General features: G+C 30.4%; 2 protein-coding genes across 3 annotated transcripts; both read right to left on the reverse strand.

The window, feature by feature from the left end:
- Positions 1-1,197: 1,197 nt before the first annotated feature.
- LOC131628058 (uncharacterized) lies at positions 1,198-3,659 on the reverse strand. 2 transcript variants are annotated; one of them, XM_058898920.1, is made up of 5 exons: positions 3,469-3,659; positions 2,442-3,196; positions 2,253-2,358; positions 1,880-2,082; positions 1,198-1,771 (listed from the first exon to the last, which is right to left on the reverse strand). In XM_058898920.1, exons 2-5 carry the CDS (start codon positions 3,170-3,172, stop codon positions 1,504-1,506), a joined length of 1,308 nt encoding a protein of 435 aa, XP_058754903.1. In that variant the 5' UTR covers positions 3,173-3,196; positions 3,469-3,659; the 3' UTR covers positions 1,198-1,503. The 2 variants fall into 2 exon arrangements, with proteins under 2 accessions (XP_058754903.1, XP_058754902.1); XM_058898919.1 differs by having other exon boundaries at positions 1,199-1,771; positions 2,442-3,242.
- A 19,073-nt stretch (positions 3,660-22,732) lies between these two features.
- On the reverse strand, positions 22,733-23,533 carry LOC131628059 (proliferating cell nuclear antigen-like). The gene has a single exon (XM_058898921.1). It carries the CDS (start codon positions 23,531-23,533, stop codon positions 22,733-22,735), a length of 801 nt encoding a protein of 266 aa, XP_058754904.1.
- Positions 23,534-24,401: the final 868 nt, after the last annotated feature.

Consider the following 24,401-nt stretch of genomic DNA (forward strand, 5'->3'; position numbering starts at 1 on the left):
CCATTCAACATTGATCCCTCTATCAACTTGACATCAAAAATGCATTTTTACACGTTCATCTTGAAGGGAAGATATATATGGAGAAACCATGAGGATTTAATGCTCAAGGAGAGTCATCTATTATGACTTTTGGCTACACATATGACATATCTCTTTATGATCTCGATTAATCTCTCCAAGCTTGGTTTGATAAATACAACAATTATGTATGTAGATAATAGTTTCATAACTAGTAGTGATCAACGTGGAATACTCCAGTTAGAATAAAACATTTTCTAAACAATTTCAAACTAATGACCTCGGTAAACCCCGTTACTTTTTTAGTATTTAGATAGCTCAATTTAGAAATGGTATTCTAATCTCACAAATAAAATATGTTAAGGATATTCTTAAAGAAACATGTCTACTGAACGCTAAGTCGATTGATACACTTATGGACCCAAATGTCAAACTTTTATCAAATTTGGGGGAACCTATATGAGATTTAGAAAGATATAGAAGATTGGTTGAGAAACTAAACCATCTCAAAGTTACTCGTCCAAATATCTTTTTGCAATTAGTGTGCTAAGTTAGCTCATAAATTCACATTGTCGATAACACATGAATGTTGTAATTGAATTTTAAAATACTTATAAATTTCTCCTTAAAAAGGTCTCATATATGAAGATAAAGAACATACTCGGATAGATAGTTGACCACTTAAATGTTGATTGGGGGCTCACCTATAGAGAACATACTCAAATAGATAGTTGACCACTCAAATGTTGATTGGGGACTCACCTATAGATAGAAGACCTATTTCGAGATATTTTGTCCTTGATCTTCTAACTGTTGAGGCGGAATATAAAGTCGTGGCATTAGTAACAAGTGAGCTCATTTGATTAAAGTAGTTACTCAAAGAACTTCATTTGTATATTCAAGCAACATTGCATATTTTATCAATTTGGTGCTTTTGACTTATATACTCACCTATCTAAAAGGAAGTGTACATTCAACATTAAAATATTAATATTGGAATAATATAAAAACATATTATCCATATTCTAGAATATTCTCTATGCATAGCATATTAAGTAGATTATTCTTTAGTATAATCTAATATAATTAATATTCTTTATTTAGCATATTAAGTAGATTATTACTTAGAATAATCTTTTATAATAAATATCTTCATTGTATTTTTTTTAACAGAGTTCTTTATTGTGTCATTGCCTATACAACCGAATTTTTAAGGTACATTCACTCAACACACAAATTTGCAACAGAAATATACCGAATGTAACATTATTTACAAAAGAAATTTGCAATTTGCAATGCCTTTCATTTGCACTATGAATGAATTTGGTGATAACTTGTCAGTGAACAATTATATGATCCCCTAAAGGGGCGGACTTTTGAAAATCCTAACCATCATCAATGAATGGAGTGACTAATCTAAAAAATAATATAAAAAAAAATCAAAAACTATATGCTGTATGAGTGTGAGCCAAACCAAACAATGAATTAGTGAGTTTTACTATGGTCATCAACACACTCCTCTAAAAACTGATTGAGCTGAGAAGTATACAATTTCGGGTCATTTCGAAAGTGGTCAACATGAGGTGAAGAGACAAAATTGCAAGCCCTCACATCATGTCCAGCCTTACGCTGTGCATCGACAAACGACTCCACTGAATCGGCCGGAATAACTCTGTCTGCAGAGCTATACATGTATAATTGTGGACAACCTGGTTGCTTGGTAGATAACATGCTCAAAACATCAGAAAGCCTCCTGCATTTGGACAAGATTATTATAGTTAGGACCATAACTATTCATATGAGAAATTTCTACATAATGATTTGTTTTTCAACAGCTAATGCATGATTTAGGAGTCATTACCTATTCACTGCAGGGAGATGCAGAACGACCTCGAAAAATTTCTTTAGTATTAAAAGCAAAGCTGCTTCTGTTGGTGCAGGTTTTAGTAAATCTTCATTGCTGCCGATTGATACTTTAATGCCAGTCTCATCGGTGGATACACGTCCTTTTGTAGCTACGCTATTCTTCTTGAGAAATGCTGCAGAGAAACCCGAGGCCCAGACCTGAAAAGATAATCAAATAATTAACATCAGAATCTAGCATAAAAGTTTAACGCTTTTCACATAACCGGGTTAACATTAAGAGCACTAGCGAATAAATTAGACAGCATTGGACACTATATGCACAACAAATGACAGAGTTCACCAAGTCTGAAAAACGCTAAAGCCTTTACCTGAGGATCAGGATTTGCAACAGGTGCAGAATCTACAATGCAGCCCCTAATCTTTCCCATCAAAGAAGGGTCTTGCTTTTGAAAACGTTCTAAAATAACACCATACCTGAAAACATGCAAACCAAAACACTCAAGCAACAGAAAAACGAAACCAACGATAAACAAAAACGCAAACAAAATTGCACTCACGTTAACCATCCGGTGTTACTGAAAGTATGAAAAACAAGATTCTTTTCATTCTCCTCTTCTAACCAATCAGCCAAGTGATCCACGAGCATGTGAACGTTTTGCTCCGCTTTTCCTCCAGGCTGATAACTCATTACTTCAGCCATCGGAAACGTAAAGGTAATGACATGATATCCCTTCGAAGTATACCATTCTGCATACTTCTTTAAATGTTTCTGCTTCGCACCTAACCATCCAAGCAAAACAACCACCGTCTTCGATTTCGCAGATAAACCACCGATAGTATTGGGTTCAGGCAAATGCCATTTATACATGAAATCATTAGTCAAACCAGACGCACCATTCGAGCAAGCGGACGACGACCTCAAAAACCTAGGTAATTCAGCCGAACGATACAAACTCTGAACAACCGGCGATGAACCAACCGAAGAAGAATTACACAAACTCAACCCCGAAACTGGAACACGAAACTTCACATTCGGAACCGGAACCCGAATTTTGTTGACAAAATACAACTGAGCAAGTTTTGAATCAGCAATACTATTAACCAACAACAAATGTGATTCCTGCAAAGAGCTAAAACTTGAAGAACATTCCAAATTGGAAGTGGAACAATCCCGAGACGCCGATCCAAGGAACGAAAACTTATCAGACGCATCAGTAGAGAAAGAAGCAACCGCAACCGCAGCAGCAGCCACAAGAGGTCTCTGAATTGGTCCAGAAAAATAACTCATTGCAGAAACCTTCAACCCTCAACCCTTAATATAATCACAAGTATCAATAAACAACAAACCGCTCCCTTATCTACAGAGAATGAAATTGGCAAGACCCAGAATGAAAATCAAGTGCAAAAACGAAAATTGCTTGCAAAGTTGAATGCTTTAAGGGTAAAGAAAAAGAAGCCAATACAGAAAAAATAAAGGGTTGATGAGGGTATAATTGGAATCCAATAAATTAGGAGAAACGCAACAAATGATAAAGAAAACGCAAAGGAAAGAATAATTATAAGAATATTCTATTGAATTGGTACCTGAATGTGAATGGGGGCTGTCAACGAAAACGACACAAAAGACGATGTCGTTTTGAGAAGACAGCCCTGTTGGAAAAGCGTGTGAAGAAACAAACAAAGGAACGAGGAATGCTTCACCAACCCAGAAACAAATTTGTTTTCTTTCTTTGCTTATGGATGGTTGGAATAAAAGGGAAGAGTTTAGGAATAGGTATTTTTCAAATTAAAAAAGGTAATTTGGTTTTCTTTATTTTTTAACGTAAAAAATTGCGAGAATTTAGAAATTATTATTTTCATTATATGATAATAATATTTGGAATTTTGTTTGTTTTTTATTTATTGTGATAAAGTGAATGGGGCAATTAATTTGATACACGCGTCTTTTGAACCGTCCAACGTGACGAATGTGAAGTCTGCTGTTGAGGTCCACCGAGTAACTGAAAAGTGTAAGGTTCCGAGAGAATGGGGGACTGGAAAGACGATTTTACCCTGATAAAACATGCTAATATTGATCCCTAAATATTTTAAAATTTTCAAAAAGCATGTGTTATGGTTCATTGGTATGGACATTACACCTTTCTGGTCGGTGTTATAATTAATTTTTATTTTTCATTTAATAATTGATAATTTATATATAATATTTTGGAAAATTGATTTTATTTATCTAAGTTGATCAATTTTTGTTTACATTTTATTTGATCAATAAAATAATTTTTTTATTTGACTTGAGCAATTTTATTTTTGGTTTTTTACCAACAAAATCCGATTTATCAAACCCACTCATTTAATTTGAAGATTAGTTTTGACATTATTAAATTTTAATTTTTTTTAACACAACTAGAGAATTATATATTTTTCAGTTCGATATTGTTATTAATATTAAAAAGCCTGATTAACTCTTAATAATTTATATATAATATTAGTAAAAGGGTAAAATAGGAATATATTTTTGGGCTTGATATTGAGTAAAATAAGTACCTACCTCCCAAATTAATTATTTTCAAAATTCAGAATTAAAAAAAGCCCTGAGAAAATAAAAGGTAGCATTGAATTCAAATTTCAAAATCACTTAAAAGATAAAAGATGGAGACTAAAATAATTCAACGTTTTTCCATTCTTTTGCATATTGCATAGGTTGCCATGTCTGACCTAGTAATACAAAAATAGAAATAAAAACCAATAATATATATTAGTCAAACTACAAAGCGTCAAAGGCTCCTCTCCAACGTGTTCGGACTAAAAAACTTCACACACAAAAAAGGTGTTAAGTCAAGTGGCATCTCCATTGTATAGTCTTATAATACCATACTTATGGTATAGTTTTATAATACCATACTTAAAAAAACAAATTTAATACATCTTTTCACCCTTTTCATCCTGCCATATAAAGTTGGTTTGAAACCCCCGCCATGGAAGAATTTCTATAATATTTGGAGATTCTCTCGTTTAGAACCTTACAAAATTTTGTTTTTAAAATCAACATTGTCATTTGAAGATTAAGTCATTTTGAACCCTGTAAATAATTTTTTTTAGTAAAATTAACTTTGTCTATCATATTCCAAATAGTTTAAAATGACATAATCTACCGAATTATAGGGTTTAAAATGATGAATCTTCAAATGACAAGGTTGGTTTTAAAAACAAAAATTTTACAAGGTTTAAAACGAAAAAATCTTCAAATGCTTAAGAAAATTCTTGCAATTTTTTTTAGTAGGAAATTTTTTCAAACCAACCTCATATAACTTGGTAAAAATAAATATTAACCAAAAAAAATAACGCTTTGGAATAAATAAGGGTGACAATAGTTCTTATCTTGTCAAATTCTAGTGGATAACTTAGGAGGGAGAAATATTCTTTCTATCTTTTTTAGGATGTGTCCCACATTCTTAAGAATTAAAAAATACTCTTTTAGATTTTTGAAGATTCATTTTGAATTTATTTAAAATCATACTAATAATAAAGATGTTGTAAGTAAAACACTCTTATTTTATTTAAATAAAGGGTTAATACCTATTTTGCCCCCTGCCATATAGGCGACATTTGAAAAAACCCCCTGCAAAAAAAAAATTGCAAGAATTCCCCTAAGATTTGAAGATTCTCTCATTTTAAACCTTCGTCAGATCCAGTCATCCAAAAAGCTTACGTGACATGTATTTTTTTGATTTTTTTAATTTTTTTCGTTGACTGGATAGCCCATGTGGCTTTTAATATTTTTTTTTTTATTGCCAAGTAAGCATTTTTTATTATATAAATTTTTAGTAAGCATGTTAATGTCCAAAAATTTGTCTTGGGTGGGAGTTGAACCCACACCCTTCCACTTAAGATATGCTTCGCCTGACCACTAGGCTGGATATTTAAACTTGTTATATATTTGCTTTTAATTTTTCTTATACTATACTTACGGTATATATATATAATATATATTATACTTACGTTATATATATATAATAATATATATACTATACTTACGTTAAATATTTATGTTTTATATATAATAATAATATATTTACGTTAAATAATAATAATAATATATATACTAAACCAATCCTGTAGCTATTTAAATAAAGTAAAAATAAACTAAACTAATTATATTAATACATATTAATTAATTTAAAAATATTTAAATACATATTAAAAATATTAAAATACATTTTTATTTAATAATTAAAATGTATGTTTTTATTTAATATTTAAATACATTTTATTTAATTTAATACGTTTTAATTGTATTTGTTTAATAAGTTTAAATATTAAATAAAAAATATTTAAATACATTTTTATTTAATAATTAAAATGTATGTTTTTATTTAATATTTAAATACATTTTATTGAATTTAATACGTTTTAATTGTATTTGTTTAATAAGTTTAAATATTAAATAAAAAATATTTAAATACATTTTTATTTAATAATTAAAACGTATGTTAGAAAATAAATAACCTCAAAACTAATAATTAAATACATTTTTATTTAATATTTAAATAGTAAAAAGATTACAGAAAAAATAAATAAAAAAAATGAAAAAATGACGTTAATATAACAAAAATGAAAAAACGTTATTGTTTAAATTAAAATATAACAAAAATGAAAAAACAGAAAAATGAAAAACAGTAAAATATAAACTAAAATAGTAATAATTATAACAAAAATATAACGTTATTGTTTAAATTAATATAAAATGATTAAATTAAATTAATTAACTTAAATATAACATTAATAGTAAAATAATGTTAAATTAAATTAAACTAATATTAATTAGAAAATATAAACTAAATTAAATTAATATAACTAGTATATAATTAGTTGTATATAATTATTAATTAAATGCAAATAATAAGTTGAATACTATAAGAATAATTAAATGTAAACATATATCAGCTTTGAACTTGCAGTCTAGTGGTTATGTGCTGCATCTTGTAGTGGAAGGGAGTGGGTTCAATTCCTACCTACAACAAATTTTTAACATGTTTTCTTATATTAACCTATATTAACAAAAAATAAAAACAATGTTTTCTTATATTAACCTATATTAACAAAAAATAAAAACAAAATAAAATACATGTGGCATTAAAATTAATAAATAAACAAAATAAAATACATGTGGCATTAAAATTAATAAATAAATAAAATAAAAAGCCACCTGGGCATCCACGTCATTAGAAACAATTAAAAAAATCAAAAAAATACATGCCACGTAAGCATTTTGGATGACTGGATCTGACGAAGGTTTAAAATGAGAGAATCTTCAAATGTTAGGGGAATTCTTGCAACTTTTTTTTTTGCAGGGGGGTTTTTCAAATGTCGCCTATATGACAGGGGGGAAAATAGGTATTAACCCTTAAATAAAATATATCTAAAAATGCATTTTAAAAAAAATTCAAAGATACACTTTCATAATGTGTATAAAGCATAAGAAAAAAAAGTAACTCCCATTGTATTCTTCATTCACTTGATTTGATTTATCTCCTAATAAGAAGATTATTTCAATTGAAAAATAAGTTGTTGAGGGATGTGTTTGTTTATATTCGATAACATTTTTTTTTAGGATCATGTGAATGATACTCTGTTTGAACGATAATAAGAGAATTGAGTTATTTTTACTCGAAAATAATCCAACGTTTTAGTGAATGGGTTGGTAGCACATTAGAAAACTCATTCAGGAAATTTAGACAAAATAAAAGTTACAAAAGTGTATTTATGAAATATTTCAGAGATGCAGACTAAATTTAAACAAAATAAGGTTGCCTCATTAACTGAACTAATGAGTAAGTGTAATATAAATATGTTCGAAGATGCATCTCTTAAATTCGGAGGACAGTTGTGACTTTTTACAGTGGTGAGAGTGGAAAAAGTAACCCCTTTTGAAAAAAAATGATTTTTTTTCCTGATCTTGATCCTAATTGATTATTCGATCGAAAAAGATGGTCCACGAAGTCACAAAGGCCTAAAGATAAGGATATTTGTGTCCAAAGTGACATTAGGATGATGACGAGAGTATAAGTAAGACCTAGTAAGCAGACTTGGGCCCGCCTTAAAGAAAAATTCTAATATGAACACACAAAAAAAGGTGAAGAAAAAAGAATGATCGTTAGATAACAGAATAAATTATATCTTGTCACCTTACAATATGAACATTCTTGATAAAGGCCAAAGAGAAAGAAACTCTAAGAGAATTTTTGTAAAAAAGAGGCTATATGCATCAAATCAGGTATATATAAAAATTCTCTTAATAGCTTTATACATGTTATCTTTAATGATCACTAACTTGAGCATTAAAGTATATCAAGTACCCCCTAGCGTACCAAGACGCGCAGAAGACCACTCATCCATATGATCAAAATCAAACCATTATATGAAGAGGCTTCATAACCGGAAGGAACATTGGCGGCATTTGTGTGAATGTGAATAATTCAAACACCTTATCAAAACCTTCATGGAATGATGAAATCTGGGAAGTGACCAACTCGTATCCTCAACCGTCCCCGATCCATGTCAACGGCGGTCGTAAGAGCTAACCCTTATCAAGAAGAGAGACTCATCGTTTCCTCCTATGTTTTGAAGAATAAAATCTAACAACCTCAAAGACTCGAGATCCCCGAACCTCTCTTGAGTAAAAGAGAGGTTTTATCCCCTAATGTCACCTAGATAAATCCACCTAGGGAAGGCAAAAAAATGGTTCTTAACAAACCCCTTGAAGGTTAGTTAGCCGATAGTGAAATGAACATGTTGTTGAGAAGTCTATTTGTGACAATAATAGACAATAAAAAATTTAGAAACATGTAGAACGAACAATTTTAAGATGTGTAACTTATTTGTTCTTACCATAAAGGATGAAGTCATGGCTTGGTTTAAAAGGCTTAGGAATGAATTTATCTAGTCATTGGGGGAACTTTATAGTCGTTGTTCACCATACTTTACAACTTCTATGAGGCATCTTAAATCAGTGGATGGTTTGGGATCCATCATACAAGAAAAAGAAGATACGTTGAGATCCTAGATAGAGAGGACTAACAAAGAACTCATACTAATTAAAGGAAATAGTGATAAAATGAAGAATATTTGCTTAGTCTTAGACTACAACCGATATCCAAATTTACTAAAAGTGTCATAATAAGTGACATATTTACGTTAAATTCGTTGGCACTTATTGACTTATTTTACTAAAAATCGAAACAAAATTCCCCAAATTTATATATGAAAAGTAAGAAAATACATGTTTGGACTTTTCTTGTATGCATTGATAAAAAAAAGATAGAAAAAATACCGGAAAACTACGATTCAGCAAGCAGAAATCAGGCCAAAGTAAAACCCCGAAGAAACAAGGCTTGCTAGGCCCAACATAGGCACGGTAGGCGCAGACATATTCATATGGCACAACCAGTTGTAACTATTTCATGGAAAAGCAAGAGTTAGCTCGCTAGTCGAAAGAGGTGATGCGTTGGGCGAGCAAATGCAGCCAAAGCCACATGACAGACATGCAAGCATTTCTTGTTGAGGAAGAAAAGATGGTTGGGCAAAGTAGGTCAGATCAAGGTATGCGTTCTAGTAGAGAAGGTAATGCGCCTATCAAGACGTAACCTTTTTTTCTATAAATAAGAGTTTTTAGTTTGATGTAAAAATTTTAGTGGATTGAGGTAGTACATAATTAGACTAGGTTCACTTTGATGTACAATAAGATTATAAGAGAGGGAGTTTGAAGGCGGAAGCACTACTCAAGTGACAGGGCATATCTCACTTCCAAGACTGACTTCTCAAAGATATCGCGATTACTCTAACCATGAGAAAGCGTGGTTAAAATCTCTTTGTTGGGAATTATATGCAGTCATCATATTCATATACTAAATAGGCCACGATGATCTATGTAATTCTACTGATGCTTTAATATTGATGACAATTTAATCTTAATGATTTTGTAAGCTTTGCTATCTAAAATGTGTTTTCATGGTGTGACATAATATCAAAAGGTGCTTGTCATTACTAGATCCAAGATAATCATTTATTAGATACTAATGCCTAGAGATATGGTTAGGTTCGATATTCACACGTACTATAGTATGGATTGATGTGAAATCTTGCTGCTTTATAACAGTTGAAACTTAATGTTATGTGTTGGTTAATAGTCTGATATATCAACTATTGCGTAATGCACTGATTTCACAACGTTGAGATTGAAAGGAGATACGAATGAGAGCAACAGGTGGTAATATAAGTATCTAGGTAGATGGGCATATTACTGGCATATGGATGTTCATGATAAATATGTAATGAGAAAATCTATCCCTAGCAATTTCTCACTTTTAACATCGAAATCTCCATTTTACTTTATACTTTATGTTATCTATAAAAGTTAATAAACTTAAATTATTAAGATTTAACTTGTCCAAAACATGTGTTTCGTAAATAAGAACATTACACCTTCTCGTCGGTGTTATAACTAATTTTTATTTATTTATTTAATTACTGATCATTTATACTGATATCTTAAAGAATTGATTTTTTATTTAGGCTAAATACCCTTTTTCGTCTCTTATCTTGTGCTCGGGCTCCAGTTTGATCCCTTAACGTTTAAAAAGACCGTTTTGATCCCTCAACTTTTCAAAACGAAACACATTAGTCCTTTCCGTCCATTCTGTTAGTCAAAGTCAATTTATAAGACTATGCGGCACTAACATCCACTGCCACGTGGCTCAAGCGAATTTTGTCATTGATTAGTGACGAAAAAACCGTCACTAAATTTTTTTCTGGGTTTTAATTATGTTCTTCATCTTCTTTCCTAATTTTGGTCAAATTAAAAATATTAGTAAAACTTAATCAAACAACACAATGTGAGCATATGAACGGGTGTACAAGATACTGCAACTAGAGACCATTATATTGTCAAAATGAGAATCACATATAAAAAACAAAACATAAATTCTTAAGGATCTAAGAAATTACTAATTGTAAATTTGTCTTTAAAAAATGTAACAGTGATGTAGATCTTTCATCTTGAACACGAAGAAACATCTTGAATATACACAAAATCATACACTAAAAAATCGAAGAAGCAAGAAGAACTAGAAACATCTGGATGCATATCCATGGTGTTGCAAATCTATGGCGTTCATACTCAAATTTAACTTGATGCAGAAACATTTTGGTTGAGGCTTTTGAAACTTTATAATAATAAGCATCGTAGTGACAGTACGGTGAGAGAAATTTTGGATTTGAGAAATTTTAGGTTTTTTTTTTAGATTTATAAATTTATGGGTTATAAGGACAGGTATTGTATTATTCTTTGTGTAATTTTAATCAAATTGAGACTATTAGGTGGGTGTTATCTTGAACTGATGGGTGTGAAGGATCTCACATTAGGTGATATAAAAATCCATATGAAGGTTTGGGTTTATTTTGTATCTATCTTGGTGAATGAAATTATGAGACGGTAACCAATGAAGATGAAACAAAAGAAAAAGGAGTGAATGAATAAATGAGATTTTGAATGAAGATGAAAGAAAATGAAAATTGTCTATGAAGATGAGTGAATGAAATTTTGACACTCATCTACAATTTGAAAAATAATTTCAGATTTGAGAAATTGAGAATTTTTGGGTTTGATGAAGGAGATGAATAACGATAATAAAAAACTCAAAAAATAGTTGTAATGGCCGATTTTTCGGAAAGTAAAATGGTAAAAAAATAAAAAAATAAGGTTACACCTCAACACTAAATCGACGCCGCCGTTAGTGAAATTTGAACGGAAAGGACTAACGTGATTCGTTTTGAAAAGTTAAGAGATCAAAACTGTCTTTTTAAAAGTTAAGGGATCAAACTGGACCCCAAATATAAAATAAGGGACGAAAAAGGGTATTTAATCTTTTATTTATGATATAGTCTTATTTATATTTAATTTGACCAATAAAATAACGTTTTATTATTTGACTCGGGAAATTAAATTAATGCAATATAATTTACAATTTACAACCATCTCAATTAAAATAAGATGATACTCCACTATATTATTTTAATTAATTGCACTATTCATTGAACTAAACAACTCTTAAAAATATTTATATTGTATTAAATAAATTAAAATTCAATTGAATATAATTTAAAGTCTTAAATATGAAGTTTGATGTTATTATCTATAAAATATTTTACATATTTTTTATTAAAAACCCTATGGTATTAAACTACATATTAGTAATGTATAAAGACCTTAGTAATATATAAAAGATGTTGGATTTGGTTGAAAATATATATGTAGAAGAAATCTCACATTGTTTAGTTTTGTGAAGGAAGAGAGAGTCCAAGGTTATATATAGGATTCAATTTCTTCGTTACAAGATGCAACAGTCAAAAACACTTTAACCTTGTATTTGATTTTCTTTATTCTCTTATGCTTTTGGAGGGGTGTACTGGAGGCCTGGGTATTTGAGGGTATATTATGTGTTGTAACAATTTTCACATAGTGTTATTCTCTGGTTGTCTATTGACAACAGTCGTGGTTTTTTCTCTGGTTTTGAAGTTTCCACGTTAATCTCTTGTGTTGTTATTTTGTTCCTCTTTTTTCTCTATGTTTGTTATTTTTTCCAACAACTAGTATCAGAGCTTCTGATTTGATATGGGGATAGGAGTTCTGAGTATGCTTTGTGGTTGCAGTTTTGTCTGATCTTCTACATCAGAAAAGAAGGGTGGTGTTGTGAAAGAGTTGTTGAGTTGCAGTCATAAGTTTTGCTATGCAGTTTTTGGATTAGAGAAAATTGATGGAAGAATTATTTTTTGACTTGTGGAAAGTTCAAGTCAAAGATGCGTTGATAAATTAAGATTACACAAGGTGCAAGATTATGTCGGTGGTTGAATAACTTCCTGCCAACAAGGAAGTCACACCATAAGTTTTCAACCTGGTTTTCGACATGTGAAAAGTCTTGGATTGGTTTAGTTTCAAGTGAAATTTATGTTTCATGATAAAGTATATTATTGTCGGTGATGACAATATGAAATTCTTGAAGTGGTTTATCTTCATGATAAAGTATATTATTGTCGGTGATGACAATGTAAAATTCTTGAAGTGGTTTATCTTCAAGTGAAATATATTCTTCATGAGAGAGTATGGTAGTTTTTAAAACTATGATTGTCGGTTAAGACAATGTGAAATTTTTTGAAGTGGTGTAGCTTCAAGTGACTATACTTTTTAGTAAGAGGGTTCATTTTCAAAGAGAAATAAATTAGAGGTTTGATTTGGGAATATAGGGTTTATTATTTTTAATTTACTTTTACATTGATTTCTCTGATATGGACACAAGTATTCATCGTGCAAGTTCTGATATGCAGTTTCTCTTGGGATTGATTTATCTGGTATGTTAAACATGTTATAAAACTCTTCATTCATTACCTTTGGCATTGGTTTTCTTGGTACGTTGGTATTTCCAAGTAATGAGTAGTAGCTACTGTTGACATTTCCTTGGCACTTAATTTCTTTTTATCATAAGTTTATATATTTAAGGTAGCTACTGTTAGAATTTTGAAGTTCCTCCTCACATGTGGTTAGAAATTCATAAGTATTTAGAGAGAATTATAATAGAAAAATCATACATTTTTTGTTTATCAATTTATGTATTTAAATAATATCTTGACAAGTGATTTCAATAATAAAAGTTTGAGTTTATAATATAAAAAATCATTTGAGAAGGAGTAAAGATATGTGAACACAAGATTTTATCTTTTACTTAGATAGTAATTCTTTGGCATTTTTTGTCTATTTTATTTTATCTTTTACTTAGATAGTAATTCTTTAGGATACTTTTTTCTTTTTTAGTTTTATGTTACATCTTTATTCATGATAACTTTTATAGGTACGGATAAGTCTTGGATTTCAAAGCTACATACCACACCTGAATATGAAATTGGATTAGATATATTCTTAGATTTTGCTTTTAAAAATGAGGATGTTGGAGATACAATACGATGTCCATGTCCGATGTGCAGGTTTTTGAAACCGCAAACTAGAAGTGTAGTTAGGGATCACTTACTATGCAAACCATTTCCCAAGAACTATGTCGTATGGACCCTTCACGGTGAGAGAAAACTTCCAGAGTCTTCTAGAAATGAAGACTTTGTGCAAGATAAGTTTCAATCGAATAGTATGATGGAAACAATGCTCAATGATGCATTTGGTAACTATAGGCAAGATGCTGCTAATTTAAATGAAACAGATCCGATAGCTTTAAAGGACATACTAAATGAAGGGACAAGAGTTGATAGTGGTGATTTTCGTGAGTTTCTCAATGATGGAAGCCAAATATTGCAAGAAGGAAGCAATTACACAAAACTTGAATTTATAGTCAAATTATATCATATAAAGGTCTTGTGTGGATTAAGTGACAAAGCAATTACTATGATATTAGATTTGTTGAGAGACGCATTTCAACAAGCAAAGTTGCCTCATTCATTTTACGAGGCAAAGAAAACCATCAATAAACTTGGTCTTAATTATCTAAAGATCGATGCATGTCCAAATGATTGTATGTTGTTTTTGGGAGATGACGAAAAAGAACTGCAAGCATTGTGGAGCATCTCGATGGAATCCTAAGAAAAATAAGAAGCAAGCTGCAAAGGTGTTGCGTTACTTTCCACTAAAAACAAGATTACAAAGATTATTCATGTGTTCTAAGACTGCAGAGCATATGAGATGGCATGCTTTGGACAATAACAATGATGGGCTATTAAGACATCCAAGGGATGGTGAAGCATGGAAGAACTTTAATTTAATTCATCCTGAATTTGCCTCAGATCATCGAAATGTTCGCTTGGGACTTGCCAGTGACGGTTTTAACCCATTTGGGACCATGAATTCTAAATATAGTGTTTGGCCAATGTTCTTGATTCCATATAACATTCCTCCTTGGATGTGTATGAAACACACTTCATTCATCTTGTCAATGATCATTCCTGGAAAATTGAGTCCTGGAAATAGTCTAGATGTTTACTTACAACCCCTTGTGAATGAGTTAAAGAAGCTATGGAATGATGGCGTGGTAACATTTGATGTATCAATGAATGAAAGTTTTAGAATGCGGGCAGCTCTAATATGGACGATTAGTGACTTTCCGACTCTAGGTAATTTGTCTGGTTGGAATACACATACAGGTTTAGCTTGCCCAAATTGTAATTTTGCCTCAGAAGGTTGTCGTCTTAGTAAAAGTAAGAAGTGGTGTTTTATGGGTCATCGTCGTTTTTTGAGCAGAAATCATAGATTTAGACTAAATCGAGTTCGCTTTAATGGTGACATAGAAGAACGAAATTCGCCATCAAAAATATCAGGATCTGACATTTTAAGGCAAACAAAAGATCTTGATTTTACATTTGGGAGAGGAGAAATGTTGGATGGTAATAAAAAGGGACCTAGAAAAAAAGTTCAGCAGTGGAATAAAAGAAGTATATTCTTTGAACTTTCATATTGGGAGTTTAATTTGCTGCGTCATAATCTAGATTTTATGCATATTGAAAAAAATGTGTGTGACAATGTCCTGTATACTTTGCTCAATGATAAGAATAAATCAAAAGACAATCTTAATGCTCGAAAAGATTTGCAAGAGATGGGTATTAGACGTGATCTTTGGCCTGATGAAAAATGGAGATATCATCTTGCTTTGTTTTCACTAACACGTGATACAAAAAGGTTGTTTCTCAACACATTGAAAAATGTTAGATTTCCAGATGGTTACTCAAGTAACATTTCTAGATGTGTTGATTATGCTCAACAAAAGATTTCTGGTTTGAAAACTCATGATTGTCACATTTTATTTGAATACTTGCTACCTTTAGCCATTCGCAATTTATTGTCAAACCATGTCACAACAGTCTTGGTGGAGTTTTGTTCGTTTTATAGAGTCTTTGGGCCCGAGCATTCTGGAAGAGTTAGAAGCATGGGTATGGGAGCAGCTCCTACCAATACATTTAGAAATAATGGAGTTAGACTTTCAAATTTGAGTAATTCTTCAACAAGTGCTTCTACATCATCATCATCTAATTTTTGGCAAGAGAAGTACATGAACTTGGAATCTCAAGTTCAAAATAATATGGCAGCTTTTAAAGCATATATTATGATGAAAGAAGGAAAGATCCCTGATCAAGTGGCTGACATTTTGGGTTTATCAAATGTAAGTTCTGATTTATATCTTTCAGTTTCACTATTCCATTAATGAAAATATGCATATTATGTTTTAAGTATATCTTTCAAACAACCTTAGGCTTAAGATATCTCAAATTCTAGTAAAATCTTATAGTTGTATTGAAAATATGGTTGATGAGGTTAAGTATATGGCTGCTGATATGTCAAAGAATTATAGTATTGATATTGTAGTTATTGTAGTTATTGTAGTATTGCAGTATTGTAGTATTGATATCAGAGTTTCATGGAAGTGAATATTAAAACAGTGATGTTTATTTCTTTGGAGTGGGTATTAGTGGAGTTTCTGACAGTGTGTTAAATTGTAATTATCAACAGTGTGGAAAAACAGTGATGTTTATATTCTTATGTGACTTTTGTTGTCATGAAAAATAATTTGGTTCTATAACAATTGATAGGCTAATTAGAACTGCCAATAGTAGAGTGACAATTTTAAAAGTATTCTGCATATTTATTTCCCATACATAATTTAAAAATATTATACATTTGATAACAATGTTTAATTCATAAATTATTAGTTAAGTATTTTATCTAATAAACTGTTTCTTTTATAATTTCAGCCTGGTGACGTTGCAAGTGAGCCTAATTCGTCGTTGATTGCAAGAGGATCTTGTGGTGGTAGCAATATTTGACGTGTGTTTGATTAAGGGATTGAACAAGACTGATATTGATTCTATATTTTTGTTATTTTGACCCTTTAGATGAAAATTTATGTTAGACTAAATTTGTGTTTGATTGTCACATTTGATATAACACCGAATATTTTGAACAACACATTATTATCATGTTCAAGTTGAAGATATTATTATGAATTTGGTTTATATGGTTTCATGTTAAATAGAATTATGTTATACTGGTAATTTTATTTTATTTTTAAAAATTTTTTAAGTATAATAATTACATTTAATACCTAATAACAATTATTATAATAAACTAGTCAGAGACTCGTGCTGTCGCCCGGGTGCATTATTTGTAGTGTAGTATTTTTTGAACGATACAAAAAATGTGAAGTAAAGAAGTTTGACCAAATTAAATATATAAAATGGAAATTAACCATTTAAAAAAAAGTTTTACTAATAAGATATTTGTAGTATGAAAATTAGGTTCTAAGTTAAAATAATGATAAGTCAACACGGATAAGTTCATTCATATCTTAGATTATTTGATAAGGTTTAGTTGTTGGTGATATTATATATAAATGTTATTATAAAATCACTAATAATTAAAAATATTTAAAAATAAATATGTAACAAATCAACAACATTATAAATCCAATATATTTAATAACATTAACTATTTACAAATATTTTGTTGATTAAATAAAAAAAAAGGTATTGGTGTGATAATGACCCGTGATAATAACTAAGACATTTATAAAGTGAGTTATTAAAATATAATAACAATAATTTTCTTTAATATATCATATATTTGACTCGTAGAGATGGAGCTGAAGGAATATAAATCCATTTGAGATGGAATCAAATTTTTTAAAAAAAATTAAAATTACTAATTAGATTGGTGATGAAATTATCTTTTAGCAGTACATGTCATAGTTAGTTTTAGATGCATTACTTGAAAAAGTGATGTATTTTTTGTGCTATCAAAAATTGACATGATTAATGCTAAATTACACAAAATTGCAAGAGCATTTATATCAATTTAGTGTTAAGTTGTTAGTTCATAATAGATGATAAAATGTATAAACAAAATAAAATATTTAAAATAATTTTGATAAAAGACAAGATATATTTTATTAATCATATTATCAATTAATCAAAAAAACACAATAAATGTTTGAATTTATTAGGATATATTGTTTTTATTTTATACTAAAATATTTAATTATGACATTGAATAAGGAGTTATGTCACTTATGTGTTTTAGTTTTGGTGGTTTATGACGCATTAAATTTGTACATAGTCATCTAATCAATTTTTTTTGACTAAAAAGATATTCATTCATTCAAATTGAAAATACATCGATCATTACAAATTCAAGATCGCTAAAAACGGAAAAAGGTGAATCTGCAAACAATCTTGCAACACCTAGGTTAATAGCATACAACGGCAAACTGAAAGTGCCTACAAATGTGACAAAATAAAAGTCACCAGAATATTCATACTTCTGGATCTGCAACATTGACGCCCAAGTCTTCCTCAAATCTGCAATGATTTGAAGTAAATGTGTCAATCTGAACCAACAAACACCGTACTAAGACGGGAAAACCAATAAACACCGTACTAAGACGGGAAAACCAACAAACACCGCACAAGACGATGAAAACTTAAAAACACACAAAAGAAGAAGCAAATCTATATGGATAACCACTTATTTAAATAAAAAGAGAAAGAAAACGGTGTTGAGGGAGGGGTGATTTCTAGCCAAAAATGGCCAAAAACCACCCCTACGTTGGAATAATGAAAAGAGAGAAAAGTTTAGAGGAGAGAAAAGTTTTTGTTACAGTCATCTAATCAATTTATTCTTTAATCATTGTATTTAATAAAATTAATAAAATTAATTATTAATTAATTCTTATTTATCACGAGAGAAAAAAACAATGATCAACAAAATGTATCCTAGATTGAAAGACATGTAGCTTGTGTGGCTTGTGTCTAAGCTAAATATATCTATTGATATTTTTTATAAAAGGTAGAACAAAGACATGTAGAAACATGTGAAATAGTCCAAGTACAACATGCAGCATATCAGAAAAAGAATTAACTATGTGGTAGTGAAAACTGTAATAGGCACAATCAACAACCAATATTTTAGATTAAAGAGAGAACTGTTAATTTTTTATGTAATAGAAAACTATCAATTCAACCGATAAAGACAAACAACATTTAAGTTAAATCAATACCTTCCAATGAACCACTAAAGGTATCCTAGATTGAAAATCAACCAGAAACATAACCTCATATTAGCCTTAGGCATGACAACATTAAGATTCTCAATTACATTTTACTCCCAGGGTATCTATTGAAACTTTAAACCTTACAACTTATAAATAAGTACAAGAAACATAAATCGGATGCTCCTGTTCACCAGTTCAAATGCCTCCATAGTTACCACATTATTTCCTCTTATTACCTGTAGAATGGGAAAGCAGCTAAAACAAACTTATAATACATAACCAATTGAGACAGTTCTGTCTAGAGTGTGAGTGACTAAACTCATTTCCATGTTACATCTCATTGAATATGGAACTCTTGACAATTCTTGCAGAAAACATAACCAATTGGCTAAAATAAATCTTATAATACAAGCAATAGAGATGAATACGTTTAAGCATGTCTAAGTATATGTCTACTGTTAAACAATTTCTACAAGTCATTAACATTTTGATTAAATGTATTTTGTTACTTATATATGTCAGAACATTATAACACATTAAAAACATAACCATGTCTGCAAGAAGTGGACAACTAAGAAGAAGTACAAAATTGAGTAAAATAATGCAGGTGATAACTTACACATGAGAGCACCCATTGGACCGCTCATAACTTCATTGGGGAGCTGAAGAATATAATCAAGAATGGTACCACCCACCAAAAACTGTGCAACTTCATTGATAAGTTGTTGCAGTTATGAGTAAGCAAACTATAAGTTTCAGCCAAGTAACGTGGAGTCCCAAGCCAGAATTTGGGGATGTCGCGCCATTGCATTACACTGTGAATTATGAAATCCTGCGGCGACGAAGTTATACCAAGGACAAAGTTTCAAATTTATAAAGGTTCCGGAAGGAGCTAACTGGCCCCAGCCAAAGACTTCACCAGATGTTAAGTTCAACTTCATGATGAAACTTCTCTACAAATCAACAGTTTCTTAAAGTAATTAGATACATCCTATATAGGATTTTTTTTTCTATTGTACAATGTAATGTAAATGAAGATAGACAAAAGTAAATGATGAATTCAAGTTAGAAATTACTAAGCCACTCAAATTTGCAAAGTACTTTATTACAGAATTGGTTGATCAAAGATTTCTTTTCTGTTTTGGGAGAAGTTAAAATCAATACATACTCTTTCCACAATTAGATAGCTACATCTTGTCAATTGAGATTGAGTCCACAGCAAAATTATAGGAGATATTGATAACACTACACTCAGAAACAGAATGGTACCATATCATAAAATTTCCATCTTGGAATATTTCTAAACAAAAAAATTAAAAGGTCTTAGAGGTATTAAAAAACGGTACAAAATCAAATAATACCTGATGTCCAAACACGCTAGATTTGAAGGACAAAGCTGAGTTGCAGGTGAATTACCTGTCTCTGCAACCGTTCAAGCCTTAGTTTCTCTGCATTAGGAAATTCGTAGTCTCTATTTTCTAAATGTCTCTGATATGGTCTCATCCTTGAGTCAGTTGGAGAACACACAATTCTACCTGATGTGAATTTTCTTTCAAATTGGAGTCTGCCTAGGAACTTCCACCCTTTCGCTCACAGTGACAAGCAATAATCATTGGTGATGACTTATTAAAGATCATTAAACTCACAATAAGTAAGACCTGTAAATAAGACATAAGTTGAATTAGTAAAACTATATCACGTTAAATTCATTGCGAAATGGTTCAAATCACTATGAAGGAGTTTTTCAATATTTACATTGTAATAGGTTATTATACTGTCATATTATTTGCAAGCTAAAACTAATTTAAAATTTGCAACTGTTAATACAAACCTGCGTAGTATTTTAATTTCTAACTTCCTTACATGAAAAGTGTATCAAAATATAATTTGATAGCTACTGGTAGTTTTTTTTTACACCAATCAAGTTAAAAATTCCAAAACAAATCTAAGAGCATGCCTTATAAAAACTGTATGAAAATTATTTTAAGTAGCTAAAATAGTTCTACAATCCTCAATTAAATATTAAGATCCATTTGATTTAATACTAAGCCATCATCAACTACTTATTTGCAGTTAAGTTTAAAACTAAACTGTCTATAAAAATCATTTTTTTAAAACTGAAACGGCAACCCCATACCTGATGATTCCAAGCTTTATCAACTAAATGGAAAACCATAAGAATTACTCAGAGCAACTTACACCATTTGATTGACAGCAGCTTGTGAAATAGTCTCGAAATCCATTCGGTACAGAGCTTTCTTCTAATTTTCCTTTACCATTATGCAAAAAATATAACAGAGATGAATCCATTATGTGTTGTGTGTATAAAAATGAATGAAAACCTTAGATCTTTTTTTGCACATACCTAACTCACTTGGACATGGTACTTGAAAACCTTAGATCTAGATCCAGATCCAGTTTCTTCACCATTGAACTCAACCATAGAAATCCGTTGTGGTGAGTCTGTCAGTCCCAAGTATTTTGTGTGTTAAAATCATCAAAAAAACATTCTGCAAAAATCAAAATAAAAAACTATTTCAAAACCTAATATAATTAGTAAATATAAAATAGAGATGAAGTGGCGGCGGAGAAAGGGGTGACGGAGCTAGGGTTTCGAATTGGAGTTGGGGATGGGTAGAGGGAAGATGGAGAGAAATAGTGAAGAGGAAGGAGAGAGGAGGAAAGTATGGGAAATGAACTCTTGGAAAAGATACACGATATTGAAGTTGAATTTGAAATTTGAGGGGGAAAAAGTGTTTTTTAACTTGGACTAATAAAAGGATGACAAGTGGTGCATCTAATTAGAAAAGATGAAAAAGTTAATGGTTAATTTGTTAATTATTAAAATGTCCAAAGTGTAGTGTAAAAATATTTAGAGGGAAGGGTATTTTCGGGAGTTTGATCAATCTTTAATTAAAGGGTAGATAGTAGATAGTAGAAAAAACAGTGTAAATTTTTTTCAATACAGCAAAAAATAAAAAAGGTAAATAATTTTTTTAATATAATTATCTAAAAATAATTAATTAACCAAAAATTAATTGATAAATATGAATACAAAATAAAACATATCATTTATTGTGGAGGTTCCAAATCCCCACAAAACAATTTAAAAAATAAATTAAAAAACATATTAATATGATGTTAGAGGCGGTTGAGGAATGCCTCAAATTAACTCTACATACTGTGGAGGTTTAAAACCTCCGAAAAACAACCCCTGCAGTTTGATACCAGCGGTTGGTCAAAACCCCGCATATATACTATGGGAATAGTAACTTTGGAAGTTTTAACAAATCCCGCAAAATACGTTACGGAGGTCATAAACCCCCTCAAAATGGGTATAAAACCCCCGCACATCGAGCGCTTTTTTTGTAGTGGCACCAGTCAAAAACACAGAGTGTTGTGAAATGCAGTTAAATATTTGTTTTAGGAATCTCTTTTGTTGTTAATCTCTTGTGTTGTTATTTTATTCCTCTTTTTTCACTATATTACTTTAATTAATTACGCTATTTATTGAACTAAACAACTCTTAAAAGTATTTATATTGTATTAAATAAATTAAATTCAATTGAATATAATTTAAAGTCTTAAATATGAAGTTTGATCCGATATTAGCTATAAAATACTTTACATATTTTTGGTTAAAAACCCTAGGGTATTAAACTTCATATTAGTAATGTATTAAAACCTTAGTAATATATAAAAGCACCCTACAACTAAATGCAAACTCAAACCTAAAATGTAACATTAATATTGGTCTAAACTTAGGGTTTTGTTTCTTCTTCATCCTCTTCTATTTTGGGGGCCAAATAGAACCTCACATAACCCATCTCAGCAATCTTGTACTCAACAACAACTGGCATCTCATTTGACAGACTGATGGTAACCGAGCTTGATAGAGGGGTTGCCTTTGTAAAAGAGTTCATGTATCTCAGACCAAACCGCAACGCAACAGGCTCATTCATCTCTATCACTATAGCTTCTTCAGCCTTGTCCACACCAGTATTCCCCCTACAAACAATATTTGCACTTCCTATATCTCCTTTAGTGGAAAACTTGACACCCTCTTTAGAAACCGTAATCACAACAGAATCACCAATGGTGCTTAGATCTTTGCAAACCCTAGCAAACTCAGCAGATGGCATTCTAACAATGGCATGATATTCAGCCTCCGGAATTCCTAGGTGTTCGCTATCAATGTCCATCAGCTTCATCGTGAAGTCAGAAATCTTATCTTGTCTAGGGCTTTCAAACATGAAGGTCACGGTGTCGATGTCACTGCCATCATCAGCCTTGATGGTAATGATATCATCATTCCCAGCGAACTTCAATATCTTAGCCATGTTGTTGAGATTCATTCCCATGGAGAGGTTACGGTCACATCGATAATACTCAAAACCCTCGGATTTTAGAAGAAGCGACACCAAAGCGACATGGCTAGAATCCATGGCTTGAAGGGAGAAACCAGTAGAAGAACAGTCGAAGTTTGCATCGTTCACCAACTCCTTGATCGATTCCAGAATCTTCTTGAGAAGTGAACCTTGGACTAGACGAAGTTCCAACATCTTGATGGCGGATATGAATGAGAATGAATAGGGTTTTGACGGTTATGGTTTTGAAGGGAAAACCAAAATATATAGGTTTTCAAGTCAAGTGGCGCCTCAAACAAGTCTCAATGTAAATTGTAAACTATACAATAATGAAATATTACTTCATAATCTTAAAATAATAATGGTATTTAACCTTTTATTTTAGTATTTAACAGTTTTGATTTTAAATTTCAGCTAATAATACAATCTTATTTAAAGATTTTTCAAATAAAATTCAAATCAAAATTCTAATATTTTATTATATTTAAATTTTACCAAAAATTAAATATTTTAAATTATTTAAAAGAATGTAAAATTAAATTATTAAGATTTAACAAGTCAAAAACATTTGTCTAGTATCAAAATTTTGTATTGTTCATAGGTGGGTTCAAATCCACACCAATTCAAATAAAAATGGCATATAGATAAAAAAAATCGAAAACCGATTTAAACTTAATTGAACAACGTGTATATAATTTTATACTAATTTATTAATTTTTAATATGATATGTTATGTTAATTTATTATTCGCCGCATAAAATTAGATCGGATTAGATTGAATTTTTAATCAGATATCCAAAATTGAACCGAAAAATGAATACATTTATTTTTAAATTGAATAACTTTTTACCTATAAGTTGATTCAAACAGAACCATGAACACCCTAACTATTTATATGATTTTTTATTTTACACTTTTAGATTAGTATCAAATTAAATTTATATTTAATTTATGTATATTAAATACAAAAATGATTTATCGAATTAAAAATAATTTTTTTAATAATAGTGATATGGTGTATCTTACCAATATTCATGTACTATATAAGTAAGTTTTATTTAAA

The sequence above is a fragment of the Vicia villosa genome, unplaced genomic scaffold (assembly GCF_029867415.1).
Source record: "Vicia villosa cultivar HV-30 ecotype Madison, WI unplaced genomic scaffold, Vvil1.0 ctg.000422F_1_1, whole genome shotgun sequence".
NCBI classification, from domain to species: Eukaryota; Viridiplantae; Streptophyta; class Magnoliopsida; order Fabales; family Fabaceae; genus Vicia; species Vicia villosa.

Coding starts and splice junctions, on each gene's coding strand:
- LOC131628058 (XM_058898920.1), bottom strand. CDS start 3,172: ATGAGTTATTTTTCTGGACCAATTCAGAGACCTCTTGTGGCTGCTGCT. Junction 2,359..2,441: donor AGTAACACCGGATGGTTAAC/GTGAGTGCAATT, acceptor GCATGTTTTCAG/GTATGGTGTTATTTTAGAAC. Junction 2,083..2,252: donor TTGCAAATCCTGATCCTCAG/GTAAAGGCTTTA, acceptor TTATCTTTTCAG/GTCTGGGCCTCGGGTTTCTC.
- LOC131628059 (XM_058898921.1), bottom strand. CDS start 23,533: ATGTTGGAACTTCGTCTAGTCCAAGGTTCACTTCTCAAGAAGATTCTG.